The sequence below is a fragment of the Salmo salar genome, chromosome ssa24 (assembly GCF_905237065.1).
Source record: "Salmo salar chromosome ssa24, Ssal_v3.1, whole genome shotgun sequence".
Taxonomy (NCBI): Eukaryota; Metazoa; Chordata; class Actinopteri; order Salmoniformes; family Salmonidae; genus Salmo; species Salmo salar.
Window position 1 is genome coordinate 44,189,601 of NC_059465.1, and position 19,278 is coordinate 44,208,878.

Here is a 19,278-nt window from a genome sequence, read left to right on the forward strand (position 1 = left end):
ACCATTCCACTACCAGATTAGAGCCATGAGGGAGACTACCACTCCACTACCAGATTAGAGCCATGAGGGAGACTACCACCCCACTATCAGATTAGAGCCATGAGGGAGACTAGACATCTACCACCCCACTACCAGATTAGAGCCATAAAGGAGACTACCACCCCACTACCAGATTAGAGCCATGAGGGAGACTACCACCCCACTACCAGATTAGAGCTATGAGGGAGACTACCACCCCACTACCAGATTAGAGCTATGAGGGAGACTACCACCCCACTACCAGATTAGAGCCATGAGGGAGACTACCACCCCACTACCAGATTAGAGCCATAAAGGAGACTACCACCCCACTACCAGATTAGAGCCATGAGGGAGACTACCACCCCACTACCAGATTAGAGCCATAAAGGAGACTACCACCCCACTACCAGATTAGAGCCATGAGGGAGACTACCACCCCTCTACCAGATTAGAGCCATGAGGGAGACTACCAGATTAAAACCATAAGGGAGACCATCACCCCCATCAGATTTGTGGTCAATGTAACCTATGTTTTTTGTCTCCCCACTGTGGTTCTGAAATCACCATCCCCCACTAATGAACTTATTTTTGCAGATTAAGTGTTTGAGCTAGTCATGTATCAATATTTATTCTTTACAAATTAGCTATGACATACCCAACGAATATTTCGCAAATTTTGGATTTCACCCCCCATCAAAAAAAAAATTATGGTTTGGATTGTTTGGAAGTTTTAATGGAGAGATCTTCTCCGACTTCGGCCATGCAGCGCACCTCGCAAAAAGTATTGCTTGTTATGAAATGATGAACATTACCCTGTATATCTAATAATGACCATCGGGGACCGATGCGTATCGGTGAATCGTTACATCCTTAGCTATTAACCAAACAGTCACTGTATATATATGGCCTGATCGTAACAGTGAGAGGGTATTATAATATCCACCCGGCACAGCCAGAAGAGGACTGGCCACCCCTCATAGCCTGGTTCCTCTCTAGGTTTTGGCCTTTCTAGGGAGTTTTTCCTAGGGAGTTTCTCCTAGCCACCGTGCTTCTTTCACATGCATTGCTTGCTGTTTGGGGTTTTAGGCTGGGTTTCTGTACAGCACTTTGAGAATATCAGCTGATGTAAGAAGGGCTATATAAATACATTTGATTTGATTTTGTATACATAGTCACATGACATTCCCTGCTCTATTGAATGAACGGGACATCACATTTTCAAAACATTGTCTTTTAAAACTGGAATCCTTAAAATTGGTCAAACTGTCCGTTTGGGATACTACAACAAAGAAGTTACTAACAACAAAACACTATTCTGTTCCCTTCAGACATCGTCGCATGGAAAATGTATTTTAGCAAACTGCTATACACTCCTCTCCTCTGTTTAATCAAAACAAAATACTAAAAAAAGGTGCTGTGGCAAACAGCGGTTTCCTCAAATGCAAATTCCATCTTTAAGCATTTTACACAACGAACAACGCTACCTCAGAAAACAAAACTCCATTGGATTTGATTGAAGAGCTATAGATTTGTAGCATGGTCCCAGATATGTTTGTGCGGTCTTGCTAAACGGATATTGCCAATGTCACGCTGAGTTGTTAAGACCGCAAAAAAAAACAGATTTTTGGACCAGGGCTAATAGAACTCAATTTGTGACTCGTTTCAAATACGCGGAGGGAGTTGAAAAGAGAACACAAAGAAGGCTGTTGTATAAAACACCCGTCTCCGGATTACATCGTCAAAATAAGGGCAACCATGGCATCCGTGACAGAGAGGGAGAAGCGTAAGAGAGTCTAGCTAGCTACATTTTCAGATATTATACGTTTCAAATTTTGTCAGAAAGTCATTTTCATTGCAAGTTAAAGTGTAGCTAGCTAACATCAGCTGGCTGGTTCGCTAGCTAACGTTGTGTAGGATCTGCGTAGTAATATTATTCATATCTCAGAGCCATTTGCATTGCTAGTTATAGCCTAATGTTAGCTAGCTAACTAGTTGGTTAGCTTTAGCTACCTGTAGATTCATGCATGGTAGTAACGTTATGAGTTGGGATTATGGTTCATTGTTTAGCTAGCTAGCTACATGTCTAAACGAAAGACTCCACTATGCAAGTGACCATTTCACTTCACCGTTTACACATTCTGTATCCTGTGCATGTGACAAATAAATGTTGATTTAATTTAATATACTGTGTGTTTGTTTACCAGAGACGGTAATGTGAAGAACAACATGACCTGCACCAAAGTCAAATTAGGATATAACGTTAGGCCAAAGAAACAATGTCCAAGTTAGTAAAATTCTCTGGTAGAATTCTCTGTGTTTATTTTTGTCACACTCAAAACCGTAAGCTATTTTCTGTAATTAGCTCGTCATTAACTTCTAAATAATGATCTTGTTGTGAGTTTATTTTCCGGTAATAATTAATACAACTTAGCTAAAGTCAAGACGGTGTCAGCTATATGACATGGTCATTATTTGAACTGACTAGCCAGCTAACTTAACGTTAGCAAGCTAGCTAACAAGCTAGAAACGAACCAAAACATTGTTTAGAAAGTTGCTTTTAGTTGTCTGGTTTGCTAGATTGACATATGCTAAATTCATTTTTAAATGGATGGGTTTATTGGTGTTAAAATTAAATCAAATTGTATTTGTCACATGTGCCAAATACAACAGGTGTAGACCTTAGCGTGAAATGTTGACATATGCTAAATTCATTTTTAAATGGATGGGTTTATTGGTGTTAAAATTAAATCAAATTGTATTTGTCACATGTGCCAAATACAACAGGTAGACCTTAGCGTGAAATGTTTACATACAAGCCCTTAACCCACAATGCAGATTTAATAAAATATAGTTACGAAAATATTTACTAAATAAACTAAAGTAAAAATAATTAAAAAAATACTAAATGAAAAAAATCCTTCTGCTACTGGATCCTGGACTTCCTGACTATTCTGGACCACCTGCTGACGTCATGCAGCCTGGCGTTTTCACAACAGCAAGTTTGATGTCGGACGACAATAGAACGTTCATGAGGTCACTGCGACAACTGTCTACAGACATGTCTATAGACGTAGTATAAACCAGCCTTTAGTCTTGACGTCTTTGGTTGTTTAGTACACTATACAGTACTCACTCTGTTTAGCACATGGCCTCACATGTGAATCCTTAAAGGGTTGGGTGGGGCTAAAGGCTTAAGAGGGTGTGAACGATGCTGAACGGGTGTAGACAAAGAAGAGCTCTCCAGTAGGTGTACAAAAATATTCAAGGACCATTTTCTCAAAAGTGGGGTTACAAATTTATAAACTTTCAAAGCAGAATTACTTTCCCATTGTTCCTCAACTGTAGTGTATGATATACCATTCTCTGAGTCTCTACTTCTATCTAATGTAAAAATAAAAAATAAAATAAAACACTATTTCAAATGTTGCTACATAAGACCGAATTGAGCCGGTCGGTCACATTTGTGCTGAAGGTGTCGATTAAAACCCTCATTGTGTGTCGGATTTCGCCACATAAAGCAAGCAGCCGATATGAAATCCCCTAGGAAGAAGTTGCGTATTGAAGTCGCCGGGCAGATTTAGTCTGTTCAGCAGAGAGTTGTGGATTTTAACTGGCTGTGACAGACAGTCACACACCAGCCAGGGTCAAGTCAAAAATAGAGTCCAAAGCCAGTATTCACAAAGGCTGTGTTTACATTGGCAGCCCAAAATCAGATCTATTGGCTGATTTTTCAGGGAATGTGTAAACAGCAAAAAATAAAAATAAATAAAAAGATGGAATCTGATCTTCCAGGCTAGCAGGAAGCTGGAGGGAGAAAGGAAATGTTGTCATGTATTCGCCTAACTAGCTAACACACCAATAAGGTGAGGAAGAGGGGGGGGTAACTGACGATAGTGTGTCTGTTTCTGAATGGTTGTTATAGAAATGCTCTTTGGCCCGAGTCCATAGGCTTCTGAGAAACATACTTTATAGCCCTGTTAGTTAATCACCAACCGCAGTGTGTAGGGACTTACGTCAGTCTAGTAGTCAATGTTTCACGTCGGCCTCGTCTTTACAATAAAACTACCCAGCCAACAGGGGACGTCCTAAGGACGTCCAGGGGACCGTGACACAAACCTCCCGATGTTCCGCGACTCATTTTTGTTTGCTGGGTAAGTAGCTAGCCCAGAGGTTTGCAAGCGTTTTTGGTCTGTCACCCCATTTTTGATACAAATTTTATTTTTGTGTGTGTAATCAATAGCCAATGATAACTTTTATTTTGTTTTGTTTTTTTAAATTGGGACGATGGCGGGCTGGCAGTGCTTTTGACGGTATTTCAATCTGAAGACAGTATGGTTTGAAGTGATTGAAATGCATCACAAAAGGTATTGGGAAGTTCACCAGATGTTGTTAAGAAAATAAAAGAACATCATCAATATCTGATTTATTTCCTGGTTTTGTCCACCGGGTTCTGAAGGCTTGTGGACTTAGTAGAGAGAAACGGAATATAGAACTCTTTCCATGACAGACTGACCAGGTGAAGCCATGATCCCTTATTGATGTTACCTAAATCCACTTAAAAATCAGTGTAGATGAAAGGGGAGGAGACCGGTTAAAGAAGGATTTTTAAACCTCGAGACAATTGAGACATGGATTGTGTATGTGTGTCATTCAGAGGGTTGAACTGGCACGACAAGATATTTAAGTGCCTTTGAACAGGGGGTATGGTAGTAGGTGCCAGGTCGTACCGGTTTGTGTCAAGGGCTGCGACGCTGCTGGGTTTTTCACTTTGTAGCTCAAACCGTTCAAAAGATAGCAGGAAGAAAACAGAAACCGGTTACTCACGTAACGCCGGTTCTATGAACCAAGCATGATTTTCTTTCTCTCATGACCCCATTTTTCAAATCAGGCTGTTAAAATGTGCCTGTATATATGTTCTAATAGACCAGTATATTAGTACTGCTGTTTCTATGTTATTATAGACCAGTGTATTAGTACTGCTGTTTCTATGTTATTATAGACCAGTGTATTAGTACTGCTGTTTCTATGTTATTATAGACCAGTGTATTAGTACTGCTGTTTCTATGTTATTATAGACCAGTGTATTAGTACTGCTGTTTCTATGTTATTATAGACCAGTGTATTAGTACTGCTGTTTCTATGTTATTATAGACCAGTATATTAGTACTGCTGTTTCTATGTTATTATAGACCAGTGTATTAGTACTGCTGTTTCTATGTTATTATAGACCAGTGTATTAGTACTGCTGTTTCTATGTTCTAATAGACCAGTATATTAGTACTGCTGTTTCTATGTTGTTATAGACCAGTGTATTAGTACTGCTGTTTCTATGTTATTATAGACCAGTGTATTAGTACTGCTGTTTCTATGTTATTATAGACCAGTGTATTAGTACTGCTGTTTCTATGTTATTATAGACCAGTGTATTAGTACTGCTGTTTCTATGTTATTATAGACCCGTGTATTAGTACTGCTGTTTCTATGTTATTATAGACCCGTGTATTAGTACTGCTGTTTCTATGTTATTATAGACCCGTGTATTAGTACTGCTGTTTCTATGTTATTATAGACCAGTGTATTAGTACTGCTGTTTCTATGTTATTATAGACCCGTGTATTAGTACTGCTGTTTCTATGTTATTATAGACCAGTATATTAGTACTGCTGTTTCTATGTTCTAATAGACCAGTGTATTAGTACTGCTGTTTCTATGTTCTAATAGACCAGTGTATTAGTACTGCTGTTTCTATGTTATTATAGATCAGTATATTAGTACTGCTGTTTCTATGTTCTAATAGACCCGTGTATTAGTACTGCTGTTTCTATGTTATTATAGACCAGTGTATTAGTACTGCTGTTTCTATGTTATTATAGACCAGTGTATTAGTACTGCTGTTTCTATGTTATTATAGATCAGTGTATTAGTACTGCTGTTTCTATGTTATTATAGACCAGTGTATTAGTACTGCTGTTTCTATGTTATTATAGACCAGTGTATTAGTACTGCTGTTTCTATGTTGTTATAGACCAGTATATTAGTACTGCTGTTTCTATGTTATTATAGACCAGTGTATTAGTACTGCTGTTTCTATGTTATTATAGACCAGTGTATTAGTACTGTTGTTTCCATGAACAAAGCTACGTAGGATGGATTTACCGACAGACCGTTTAACGTTTACGGGTTATTACCGTTTCATAACAACGGCCGGGTGGAACAAACCACAGATTCATATCGCCGTGGAGATAAGAACTGCACAGGCTTATATATAAATATTATATATATTTTTTTTTTTTAAGTGTTATTTCTTACTTTTTGTAGGTATTTTTCTTAAAAACGGAATTGTTCGTTAATAAGGTCTTGTCAGTAAGTATTTCACTGTAAGGTCTACCTACACCTGTTGTATTTCGGTGCATGTGACAAATACAATGTTATTTGATATGTCTACCTTACACTTGTCTTCATGGTACTGATGGCGTTACACTGAGCCTCACCTGCCAGGTAAACGGCGAAGGAGATAAATCTATGGTATCGGACCAGGAACTGGAGCGGTTCTTCTCTCTGCACCAACGCACCAAAGTACTCCGCCAATGTCTCACCATAGAAGAAGTAGTTCACACAAATCAGGAAGTACCTTTAAAAAATAAAAAAAAATTAAAAAGGAAGGAAAAACAAGTCAGTTTCAATTCACACAAATCATCATCAGGCGAAAGTACTTGAAGGAAAACAAGTCAGTTTCAATTCACACAAATCATCATCAGGCGAAAGTACTTGAAGGAAAACAAGGATTTTGTATTCATTCCTTTTGGTTTTGTGTGGTGTTTTTTTTGTTGTTGTTTGTTTGTTCAGAGGTTAGAGTTCACTTGGTTTTGGGCTGTTCAGAGGGCATTGCTGTGTGTACTTTCCAAACGGACTTGCCTAGTTAAATAAATAAAAAGGTACAATAAAAATTAATTTAAACTTCCAGCATGGCAGTGGCATTTGCTCATGGTTGGCTCAACTCAAGCCTTGGGTGTGTATGAGTTTGTGTGCGTTTATGGGGGAAAAAGTTGCTCTGCTCTACAGAACCCCCCCCAACCCCCCAAAAAAAAAAAAAACGAGGCGAAGGGGTACTCTATATTCAGACTATTACCTGAAAAATAAAACTACTCGACATTTTTGACAGAGAAACTGTTAAACCCAACCCTCTCTGTCTCCTGGGATACAAAGGCACAAACTTCAAGAGAGAGCGAGAGAACTCTCCAGCCGAGCAAGAGGCCACCATCCCCCAGATTCACACCTCTGGCCCTGGGCACTCCGTTGCTAGGGGGTTGCCAAGGGCCCTTCCACCCTGAACACTCTCCCCTTGGCTAGAGTCATGTGACCTGGTCAGACAGGATTGTACCTGGTGAGGATCTCAACCACCCCCCCCCAAAACACAGTCTGTTCTTTAGTTGAACACAGATGTCCAGAGAGACAACAGACAACAACCTCACCACAACTCACCACTAGCCCCTTCCTGTAAGAACGCAGCACCTCAACACAACTCACCACCAGCCCCTTCCTGTAAGGACGCTGCACCTCAACACAACTCACCACCAGCCCCTTCCTGTAAGGACACAGCACCTCAACACAACTCACCCCTAGCCCCTTCCTGTAAGGACGCTGCACCTCAACACAACTCACCACCAGCCCCTTCCTGTAAGGACACAGCACCTCAACACAACTCACCACTAGCCCCTTCCTGTAAGAACGCAGCACCTCAACACAACTCACCACCAGCCCCTTCCTGTAAGGACACAGCACCTCAACACAACTCACCACTAGCCCCTTCCTGTAAGAACACTGCACCTCACCACAACTCACCCCTAGCCCCTTCCTGTAAGGACACAGCACCTCACCACAACTCACCACTAGCCCCTTCCTGTAAGGACAAGCCTCCACCCTGGACTTCCTAACCCCTTGTTAGTGTGTGGATTACCATTTTCCTCCTCTATTTCTGTTTGATGTGTGTCTGTTTGGTGTTTGGTGATAGTGTAGATGGGATCCCTGTCTCCTGTCTGGTGATAAAGTGTAGATGGTATCCCTGTCTACTGTCTCCTGTCTGGTGATAAAGTGTAGATGGGATCCCTGTCTCCTGTCTGGTGATGAAGTGTAGATGGGATCCCTGTCTACTGTCTCCTGTCTGGTGATAAAGTGTAGATGGTATCCCTGTCTCCTGTCTGGTGATAAAGTGTAGATGGTATCCCTGTCTCCTGTCTACTGTCTGGTGATAAAGTGTAGATGGGATCCCTGTCTCCTGTCTACTGTCTGGTGATAAAGTGTAGATGGGATCCCTGTCTACTGTCTCCTGTCTGGTGATAAAGTGTAGATGGGATCCCTGTCTCCTGTCTGGTGATAAAGTGTAGATGGGATCCCTGTCTCCTGTCTGGTGATAAAGTGTAGATGGGATCCCTGTCTACTGTCTGGTGATAAAGTGTAGATGGGATCCCTGTCTCCTGTCTACTGTCTGGTGATAAAGTGTAGATGGGATCCCTGTCTCCTGTCTGGTGATAAAGTGTAGATGGGATCCCTGTCTCCTGTCTGGTGATAAAGTGTAGATGGTATCCCTGTCTCCTGTCTCCTGTCTGGTGATAAAGTGTAGATGGTATCCCTGTCTCCTGTCTGGTGATAAAGTGTAGATGGGATCCCTGTCTCCTGTCTCCTGTCTGGTGATAAAGTGTAGATGGTATCCCTGTCTCCTGTCTACTGTCTGGTGATAAAGTGTAGATGGGATCCCTGTCTCCTGTCTGGTGATAAAGTGTAGATGGGATCCCTGTCTCCTGTCTCCTGTCTGGTGATAAAGTGTAGATGGGATCCCTGTCTCCTGTCTGGTGATAAAGTGTAGATGGGATCCCTGTCTCCTGTCTCCTGTCTGGTGATAAAGTGTAGATGGGATCCCTGTCTCCTGTCTGGTGATAAAGTGTAGATGGTATCCCTGTCTACTGTCTGGTGATAAAGTGTAGATGGGATCCCTGTCTCCTGTCTGGTGATAAAGTGTAGATGGTATCCCTGTCTCCTGTCTGGTGATAAAGTGTAGATGGGATCCCTGTCTCCTGTCTGGTGATAAAGTGTAGATGGGATCCCTGTCTCCTGTCTGGTGATAAAGTGTAGATGGGATCCCTGTCTCCTGTCTCCTGTCTGGTGATATAGTGTAGATGGGATCCCTGTCTCCTGTCTGGTGATGAAGTGTAGATGGGATCCCTGTCTCCTGTCTGGTGATAAAGTGTAGATGGTATCCCTGTCTCCTGTCTCCTGTCTGGTGATAAAGTGTAGATGGGATCCCTGTCTCCTGTCTGGTGATAAAGTGTAGATGGTATCCCTGTCTCCTGTCTGGTGATAAAGTGTAGATGGGATCCCTGTCTCCTGTCTCCTGTCTGGTGATGAAGTGTAGATGGTATCCCTGTCTCCTGTCTGGTGATAAAGTGTAGATGGGATCCCTGTCTCCTGTCTGGTGATAAAGTGTAGATGGTATCCCTGTCTACTGTCTCCTGTCTGGTGATGAAGTGTAGATGGTATCCCTGTCTCCTGTCTCCTGTCTGGTGATAAAGTGTAGATGGTATCCCTGTCTCCTGTCTGGTGATGAAGTGTAGATGGTATCCCTGTCTCCTGTCTGGTGATAAAGTGTAGATGGGATCCCTGTCTCCTGTCTCCTGTCTGGTGATGAAGTGTAGATGGTATTCCCCGTCTCCTGTCTGGTCATTCTACGTCCTCTAACCTGGACTCAGAACAGTCGCACCTATATTCAATACCGGAAACAGTTGATGGCTCTCTATTTTTCAGAGACGCAGAGCGACGAGAGGGGGGGGAGGGGGGACGGGGGTACAGCGAGAAGAGAGAGACGGAAAGGGGGATAGAGAGAAGAGAAGAGCGAGAGAGACAGATAGAGAAAAACAAGAGAGGGGGGGGGGAAATAGAGAGGGAGAGAGATGGAATGAGAAAAAGGATCATCAAGATTGAAAGAGAGATTATAGTTTGTCCTCACCAGCTGAGTGTCCTGAACCAGGGCAGCTCGTAGGAATGGTAGACTCTGTATCCGATCTCTATGATCTCCTGAAAACACTTGATCTGGATGGTCATCACCTACCAAGGAGAGAAAACGAGAGAGAAAGAGAGGGAGAGAGGAGTTAGGACCAGTGTTGGGGTTGACCCATATAAAAGGAATGCCATAACTTTTTTTTGCGGTTGTCACGTCCTGGCCAGTATAATGGGGTTATTTGTTATTGTAGTTTGGTCAGGACGTGGCAGAGGGGTGTTTGTTTTGTGTTGTCGGGATTTTTTAGGTTGTGTTCTATGTTTTGTATTTCTAATGTTTTATTTTCTAGTTTTTCTATTTCTATGTCTAGTTTATTGTTTTGACCTTCAAAATTGGAGGCAGCTGTTCCTCGTTGCCTCTGATTGAAGGTCCTATTTAGTAGGGGCGTTTTTCTATGGGTAGTTTTATGGGTAGTTGTTCTTTGTTTAGCTGTGTGCCTGACAGGACTGTTTTTCGTCGTTCTTTTTGTTCGTGTGTTTTGTTTCGTTTCTTCAATAAAAGAGAAAATGAGCGTACACATTCCCGCTGCATTTTGGTCCAATTCCTACGACGCCCGTGACAGCGGTTATGTAACTCGTTACTTTTAAAAAAAAATTATTATGTGGTAATATTACAAACTTTTTTTACGTAACCCATGCGTTACCTTCACGTTATTTTCAGAAGATATCGGTCATGGTGTTTCCAGGATCTGATCTGGAGAATCCAGATTAAATTGGAAGGGGGGGTTGCACATCTGATCTGGTCTAATCCAGATTAAATTGGAAGGGGGGGTTGCACATCTGATCTGGTCTAATCCAGATTAAATTGGAAGGGGGGGTTGCACATCTGATCTGGTCTAATCCAGATTAAATTGGAAGGGGGGGTTGCACATCTGATCTGGTCTAATCCAGATTAAATTGGAAGGGGGGGTTGCACATCTGATCTGGTCTAATCCAGATTAAATTGGAAGGGGGGGGTTGCACATCTGATCTTTGCAGTCGATTGCTTCTGTGATAGCAAAGTCCACTGTAACTATCCAATAGATGAAGCGAGGCAATTAGCGTTTTAAAAACGCTGTTACTTTATTGTCAAGAGGGTTATCTTAGTAACTGGCAGGCAGAGTCATTCAGGTATTTTGGCTGCTTCCCAATACACCGTACAATGTCGCAAAAACAATATTGCAGACCGTTGCTGAAATTGATCCTGAAGTAAAATAACCTTACTCTATAATGCTGGACTAATGTGGAGTCCCTCCCACCTCCTCTATAATGCTGGACTAATGTGGAGTCCCTACCACCTCCTCTATAATGCTGGACTAATGTGGAGTCCCTCCCACCTCCTCTATAATGCTGGACTAATGTGGAGTCCCTACCACCTCCTCTATAATGCTGGACTAATGTGGAGTCCCTCCCACCTCCTCTATAATGCTGGACTAATGTGGAGTCCCTCCCACCTCCTCTATAACGCTGGACTAATGTGGAGTCCCTACCACCTCCTCTATAATGCTGGACTAATGTGGAGTCCCTCCCACCTCCTCTATAATGCTGGACTAATGTGGAGTCCCTCCCACCTCCTCTATAATGCTGGACTAATGTGGAGTCCCTCCCACCTCCTCTATAATGCTGGACTAATGTGAAGTCCCTCCCACCTCTATAATGCTGGACTAATGTGGAGTCCCTCCCACCTCCTCTATAATGCTGGACTAATGTGGAGTCCCTACCACCTCCTCTATAATGCTGGACTAATGTGAAGTCCCTCCCACCTCTATAATGCTGGACTAATGTGGAGTCCCTCCCACCTCCTCTATAATGCTGGACTAATGTGGAGTCCCTACCACCTCCTCTATAATGCTGGACTAATGTGGAGTCCCTCCCACCTCCTCTATAATGCTGGACTAATGTGGAGTCCCTACCACCTCCTCTATAATGCTGGACTAATGTGGAGTCCCTCCCACCTCCTCTATAATGCTGGACTAATGTGGAGTCCCTCCCACCTCCTCTATAATGCTGGACTAATGTGGAGTCCCTACCACCTCCTCTATAATGCTGGACTAATGTGGAGTCCCTCCCACCTCCTCTATAATGCTGGACTAATGTGGAGTCCCTACCACCTCCTCTATAATGCTGGACTAATGTGGAGTCCCTCCCACCTCCTCTATAATGCTGGACTAATGTGGAGTCCCTCCCACCTCCTCTATAACGCTGGACTAATGTGGAGTCCCTACCACCTCCTCTATAATGCTGGACTAATGTGGAGTCCCTCCCACCTCCTCTATAATGCTGGACTAATGTGGAGTCCCTCCCACCTCCTCTATAATGCTGGACTAATGTGGAGTCCCTCCCACCTCCTCTATAATGCTGGACTAATGTGGAGTCCCTACCACCTCCTCTATAATGCTGGACTAATGTGGAGTCCCTACCACCTCCTCTATAATGCTGGACTAATGTGGAGTCCCTCCCACCTCCTCTATAATGCTGGACTAATGTGGAGTCCCTCCCACCTCCTCTATAATGCTGGACTAATGTGGAGTCCCTACCACCTCCTCTATAATGCTGGACTAATGTGGAGTCCCTCCCACCTCCTCTATAATGCTGGACTAATGTGGAGTCCCTACCACCTCCTCTATAACGCTGGACTAATGTGGAGTCCCTACCACCTCCTCTATAATGCTGGACTAATGTGGAGTCCCTCCCACCTCCTCTATAATGCTGGACTAATGTGGAGTCCCTACCACCTCCTCTATAATGCTGGACTAATGTGGAGTCCCTCCCACCTCCTCTATAATGCTGGACTAATGTGGAGTCCCTACCACCTCCTCTATAACGCTGGACTAATGTGGAGTCCCTCCCACCTCCTCTATAATGCTGGACTAATGTGGAGTCCCTACCACCTCCTCTATAACGCTGGACTAATGTGGAGTCCCTACCACCTCCTCTATAATGCTGGACTAATGTGGAGTCCCTCCCACCTCTCGTTACTCTATAATGCTGATCATAACCCAAATGTTATAATGTGTGTATGGCTCAAAACACATTTCTGTGACGGTTATTAGTGCCCTCAAAGTGTAGTATAGTGGTTTCGTTACATATGAGCGTCGTTGATTTGAGTCCCACCAATATTTTCACGTTAAAAATCGCCACTTGCATATTAGTAGACTATCTTTGGTTCCTCCTTTAAAAGTTGTGTCATACTGCGGCACACCTTGCGTGCTGCTGCAGCATTCTGTGGCACGTTATTTAATTGTCAGCCATTTTTTTCTGTTAATACAAATTAGTGCTAGTTTGACCACCAGAGGGCATCTTAAAGAAGCGTTTGATTTAGTCTTCCATATTGATTTTGGAACTTTCACACCTAGCTCGGCAATTAGACAATTCAGTTAAGGTTGAATAGTCTATTGTTAAGCAAATAGCCCATAATAATAAATAGCCCAAATAGAAACATATGAACATGTTATGAAGCTACGTACCACTAATATGAACATGTTATGAAGCCACATACCACTAATATGAACATGTTATGAAGCCACATACCACTACTATGAACATGTTATGAGGTCACGTACCACGAATATGAACATGTTATAAAGCCACGTACCACTACTATGAACAGTTTATGAAGCTACGTACCACTAATATGAACATGTTATGAAGCCACATACCACTAATATGAACATGTTATGAAGCCACATACCACTACTATGAACATGTTATGAAGTCACGTACCACGAATATGAACATGTTATAAAGCCACGTACCACTACTATGAACAGGTAATGAAGCTACGTACCACTACTATGAGCATGATAGGTCCCAGGTAGATCATCATGAAGAATCCTGATATCATGGCCATGGATAGAACCCCTCGAATACAGCAGTTCTTCCATCTGGAAACAGAGACACATCATCAATACACACAAACACCAATACACACACATCATCAATACACACAGACACACATCATCAATACACACAGAATCATCAATACACACACAGACACACATCATCAATACACACAGACACACATCATCAATACACACAGAATCATCAATACACACACAGACACACATCATCAATACACACAGACACACATCATCAATACACACAGACACACATCATCAATACACACATCATCAATACACACAGAATCATCAATACACACATCATCAATACACACACAGACACACATCATCAATACACACAGAATCATCAATACACACACAGACACACATCATCAATACACACAGAATCATCAATACACACACAGACACACATCATCAATACACACAGAATCATCAATACACACACAGACACACATCATCAATACACACAGAATCATCAATACACACACAGACCCATCAATACACACAGACACACATCATCAATACACACAGACACACATCATCAATACACACAGAATCATCAATACACAACCATCAATACACACACAGACACACATCATCAATACACACAGACACACATCATCAATACACACAGAATCATCAATACACACAACCATCAATACACACACAGACACACATCATCAATACACACAGACACACAACCATCAATACACACACAGACACACATCATCAATACACCAATACACACAGACACATCAATACACACAGACCCACAACCATCAATACACACAGACCCACAACCATCAATACACACAGACCCACAACCATCAATACACACAGACCCACACCATCAATACACACAGACACACACACACACACACACACACACGACCATCAAAACACACAGACACACAGAAACATCAATGTAGGCCTGCATAAACCCCCAATATCTCTACACAGTCATTAAAACAAAGCTATCCTGTTTTTACAGTCGAACAAAGCCATCAGTCATTGGATACCTACAGCGAGCTCCAACAGTACTTGGGACATCGACCCATTTGTTGTCGTTTTGACTCTGTACTCCAGCAACTTTGGACTTGAAATGACACAATGACTATGGAGGTTGAAGTGCAAACCGTCAGCTTTAATTTGTGGGTATTTTCATCCATATCGGCTGAATCGTTTAGAAATTACAGCACTTCCTTGTACATAGTAGTACCCCCATTTCAGGGGACCAAAAGTATTGGACAAATTCACTATAAGAATAGAATGTGTTTCTAAACACTCCTACATTAATGTGAATGCTGCTATGATTACAGATAATCTTGAATGAATCGTGAATAATGATGAGTGAGGAAGTTAGATGCACAAATATCATATCCCCAAAGACATGCTAACCTCCTACCATTATAATAACAGGGGAGGTTAGCATACCCCCAAGAGATGCTAACCTCCTACCATTACAATAACAGGGGAGGTTAGCATACCCTCAAAGACATGCTAACCTCTCACCATTACAATAACAGGGGAGGTTAGCATACCCCCAAGACATGCTAACCTCCTACCATTATAATAACAGGGGAGGTTAGCATACCCCCAAGGCATGCTAACAGGTTAGCATGTATTTTTTAGGAAAATGGGACCAAATACTAAACTTTTGACTTCTTTAATACCTAAAATGGGGGGGACTATGTACAAGAAGTACTGTAATTTCTAAACGGTTTACCCGATATGGATGAAAATACCCTCATATTAACGCTGCACTTTATCCTCATTGTATCGTTTCAAGTCCAAAGTGCTGAAGTACAGAGCCAAAACCAACAATTTTTCCACTGTCCCAATACTTTTGGAGCTCGTTAATGTTTGGTACATAAATCTAGACAGGCTAAATACACTTGATTGTAAACACGGGATAGGCATGCTTAAATCCAGGAAGAAACTGGTGGACAGAGCCTGGTACACTGTTCCCCCAAGAAACAAAGCAGCATCGGGGGGAAAAAAAGTGGCTTGCAGTGCTGCCGGCTTGCTGCCTCCGCAATCCAATTCATATACTCTCTCTCCCTCCTCCCTCTTCCTGCCCCTCTCCACTCTCCCTCCAACCTCTCCTTACTCTACAACACTGGACTAATGTGGAGTCCCTCCCACCTCCTCTATAATGCTGGACTAATGTGGAGTCCCTACCACCTCCTCTATAATGCTGGACTAATGTGGAGTCCCTCCCACCTCCTCTATAATGCTGGACTAATGTGGAGTCCCTACCACCTCCTCTATAATGCTGGACTAATGTGGAGTCCCTACCACCTCCTCTATAATGCTGGACTAATGTGGAGTCCCTCCCACCTCCTCTATAATGCTGGACTAATGTGGAGTCCCTCCCACCTCCTCTATAATGCTGGACTAATGTGGAGTCCCTCCCACCTCCTCTATAATGCTGGACTAATGTGGAGTCCCTACCACCTCCTCTATAATGCTGGACTAATGTGGAGTCCCTCCCACCTCCTCTATAATGCTGGACTAATGTGGAGTCCCTCCCACCTCCTCTATAATGCTGGACTAATGTGGAGTCCCTCCCACCTCCTCTATAATGCTGGACTAATGTGGAGTCCCTCCCACCTCCTCTATAATGCTGGACTAATGTGGAGTCCCTACCACCTCCTCTATAATGCTGGACTAATGTGGAGTCCCTACCACCTCCTCTATAATGCTGGACTAATGTGGAGTCCCTCCCACCTCCTCTATAATGCTGGACTAATGTGGAGTCCCTCCCACCTCTCGTTACTCTATAAATGCTGATAATAACCCAAAGGTTATAATGTGTGTGAGGCTTATGTGTGTGTGTGTGTGTGTGTGTGTGTGTTTAGTTACCTGGGGTTGAGGCCCTCCACAGCCTCTTTGAGGAACTGTGGAGTGTTGTCTGCTGTGGAGGGAGGAACGGATGGGGTGTCTGCCTTGTACTCTCCGTCACAGTCTCCTCCGGCCTCACCAGGCAGACCCAGTCTGTCCTCTCCATCTGCCTCCTAACACACACACACACACACACACACACACACACACACACACACACACACACACACACACACACACACACACACACACACACACACACACACACACACACACACGAGAAAGGGAGAGAGAGCAAGTTAGACTATAAATACTAGTGTGTCAATAAAGAAAAACAACGCAGGCATGATCTAAAGATACTAGATTAGACTAGTCGCTCTGCTACAGTACAGGAGTATAGATCTAAAGATACTAGATTAGACTAGTCGCTCTGCTACAGTACAGGAGTATAGATCAGACTAGTCGCTCTGCTACAGTACAGGAGTATAGGCTATTTCTGAAACATGGAAAGGAAGTGCCAGGTCTTTTGAGAGCCAGGTCTGCCTACGGCGGCCTTTCTCAATAGCAAGGCTATGCTCACTGAGTCTGTACATAGTCAAAGCTTTCCTTAAGTTTGGGTCAGTCACAGTGGTCAGGTATTCATATATAGAACCCATTGCCCTTTATAGTTGTGAGGTCTGGGGTCCGCTCACCAACCAAGAATTCACAAAATGAGACTGCATGCAGAAATCTGTGAAAATATTATTTGTGTACAACACCAAATAATGCATGCAGAGCAGAATTAGGCCGATACCCACTAATTATCAAAATCCAGAAAAGAGATGTTCAATTCTACAACCACCTGAAAGGAAGCGATTCCCAAACCTTCCATAACAAAGCCATCACCTACAGAGAGATGAACCTGGAGAAGAGTCCCCTAAGCAAGCTGGTCCTGGGGCTCTGTTCACAAACACAAACAGACCCCACAGAGCCCCACGACAGCATCACAATTAGACCCAACCAAATCATGAGAAAACAAAAAGATAATGACTTGACACATTGGAAAGAATTAACAAAAAAACAGAGCAAAGTAGAATGCTATTTGGCATCTAAACAGAGAGGACACAGTGGCAGAATACCTGACCACTGTGACTGACCCAAACTTAAGGAAAGCTTTGACTATGCACAGACTCAGTGAGCATAGCCTTGCTATTGAGAAAGGCCGCCGTAGACAGAGCTGGCTCTCAAGAGAAGACAGGATGTGTGCACACTGCCCACAAAATGAGGTGGAAACTGAGCTGCACTTCCTAACCTCCTGGCAAATGTATGACCATATTAGAGTTACATATTTCTCTCAGATTACACAGATCCACAAAGAATTAAAAAACAAACCCAATGTTGATAAACTCCCATATCTACTGGGTGAAATACCACAGTGTGACATCACAGCAGCAATATGTGTGACCTGTTGCCACAAGAAAAGGTCAACCAGTGAAGAACAAACACCATTGTAAATACAACCCATATTTATGTTTATTTATTTTCCCTTTTGTACTTTAACCATTTGCACATCGTTACAACACTGTATATATACACACATAATATGACATTTGTAATGTATTTTTTATTTATTTTTTGAACTTCTGGGAGTGTAATGTTTACTGTAAATTTCACTCTTTCCTTATTATCTACTTCACTTGCTTTGTCAATGTTAACATGACAATAAAGCCCTTAAATTGAAAATGTTGAGAGAGCGCGAGCGAGAGAAAGAATGAGCGAAAGAAACAGCCGTGTGTGTGTGTGTGTGTGTGTGTGTGTGTGTAAACAGTACACCACCAAGGCCATGCTACAGAAGCAGAAAGAGCACCATTCAGGAGGAAATGAATGAGAGGGGAAAGCTGTGAGAAACACACACACACACACACACACACACACACACACACACACACACACACACACACACACACACACACACACACACACACACACACACACACACACACACACACACACACACACACACACACACAGTCTCTGATTGAGATAGCATCAGGGCGACTGTTCAATCTGGTACCTCTCATCCTCTCTTTAAAAGCTTTGCAGAGGGACCATCCCTTTAAATTCTTTGCATAATGTCTGGACGCCCCCCCCATTCCACCCTGGTCCCTTTAAAAGCTTTGCAGAGGTGGCAGAAAACAGAGGCCCAGCCTGATTAGGGATTCATTCTCACTAGGGCATCAAACAGCCAAATGAACAAAGAGAAAAATGTCAGGCCAACAAACATGCATTCTGTTCTGTTCTGCTTTGTAGTGGCAGGCTGTGTTTGGCCTAGCTGGAGTCCAGTAAGATACTGCTGCTGCTGGAGTCCAGTAAGATACTGCTACTGCTGCTGCTGGAGTCCAGTAAGATACTGCTGCTGCTGGAGTCCAGTAAGATACTGCTACTGCTGCTGCTGGAGTCCAGTAAGATACTGCTGCTACTGGAGTCCAGTAAGATACTGCTGCTGCTGGAGTCCAGTAAGATACTGCTGCTGCTGGAGTCCAGT

The 19,278-nt window shown here is 42.9% G+C and overlaps 1 protein-coding gene across 2 annotated transcripts in view; it reads right to left on the minus strand.

The window, feature by feature from the left end:
• The window catches only part of LOC106585948 (phosphatidate cytidylyltransferase 1), an 84,063-nt gene that overhangs the window by 32,569 nt on the left and 32,216 nt on the right, over positions 1 to 19,278 (minus strand). For both annotated transcript variants that reach the window (XM_045707067.1, XM_045707068.1), the window contains exons 2-5: positions 16,776 to 16,927; positions 13,838 to 13,934; positions 10,022 to 10,119; positions 6,513 to 6,652 (exon numbers count right to left, since the gene is read on the minus strand). In XM_045707067.1, the coding sequence (XP_045563023.1) occupies positions 6,513 to 6,652; positions 10,022 to 10,119; positions 13,838 to 13,934; positions 16,776 to 16,927 (487 nt within the window). The remainder of the gene's footprint in view (positions 1 to 6,512; positions 6,653 to 10,021; positions 10,120 to 13,837; positions 13,935 to 16,775; positions 16,928 to 19,278) is intronic.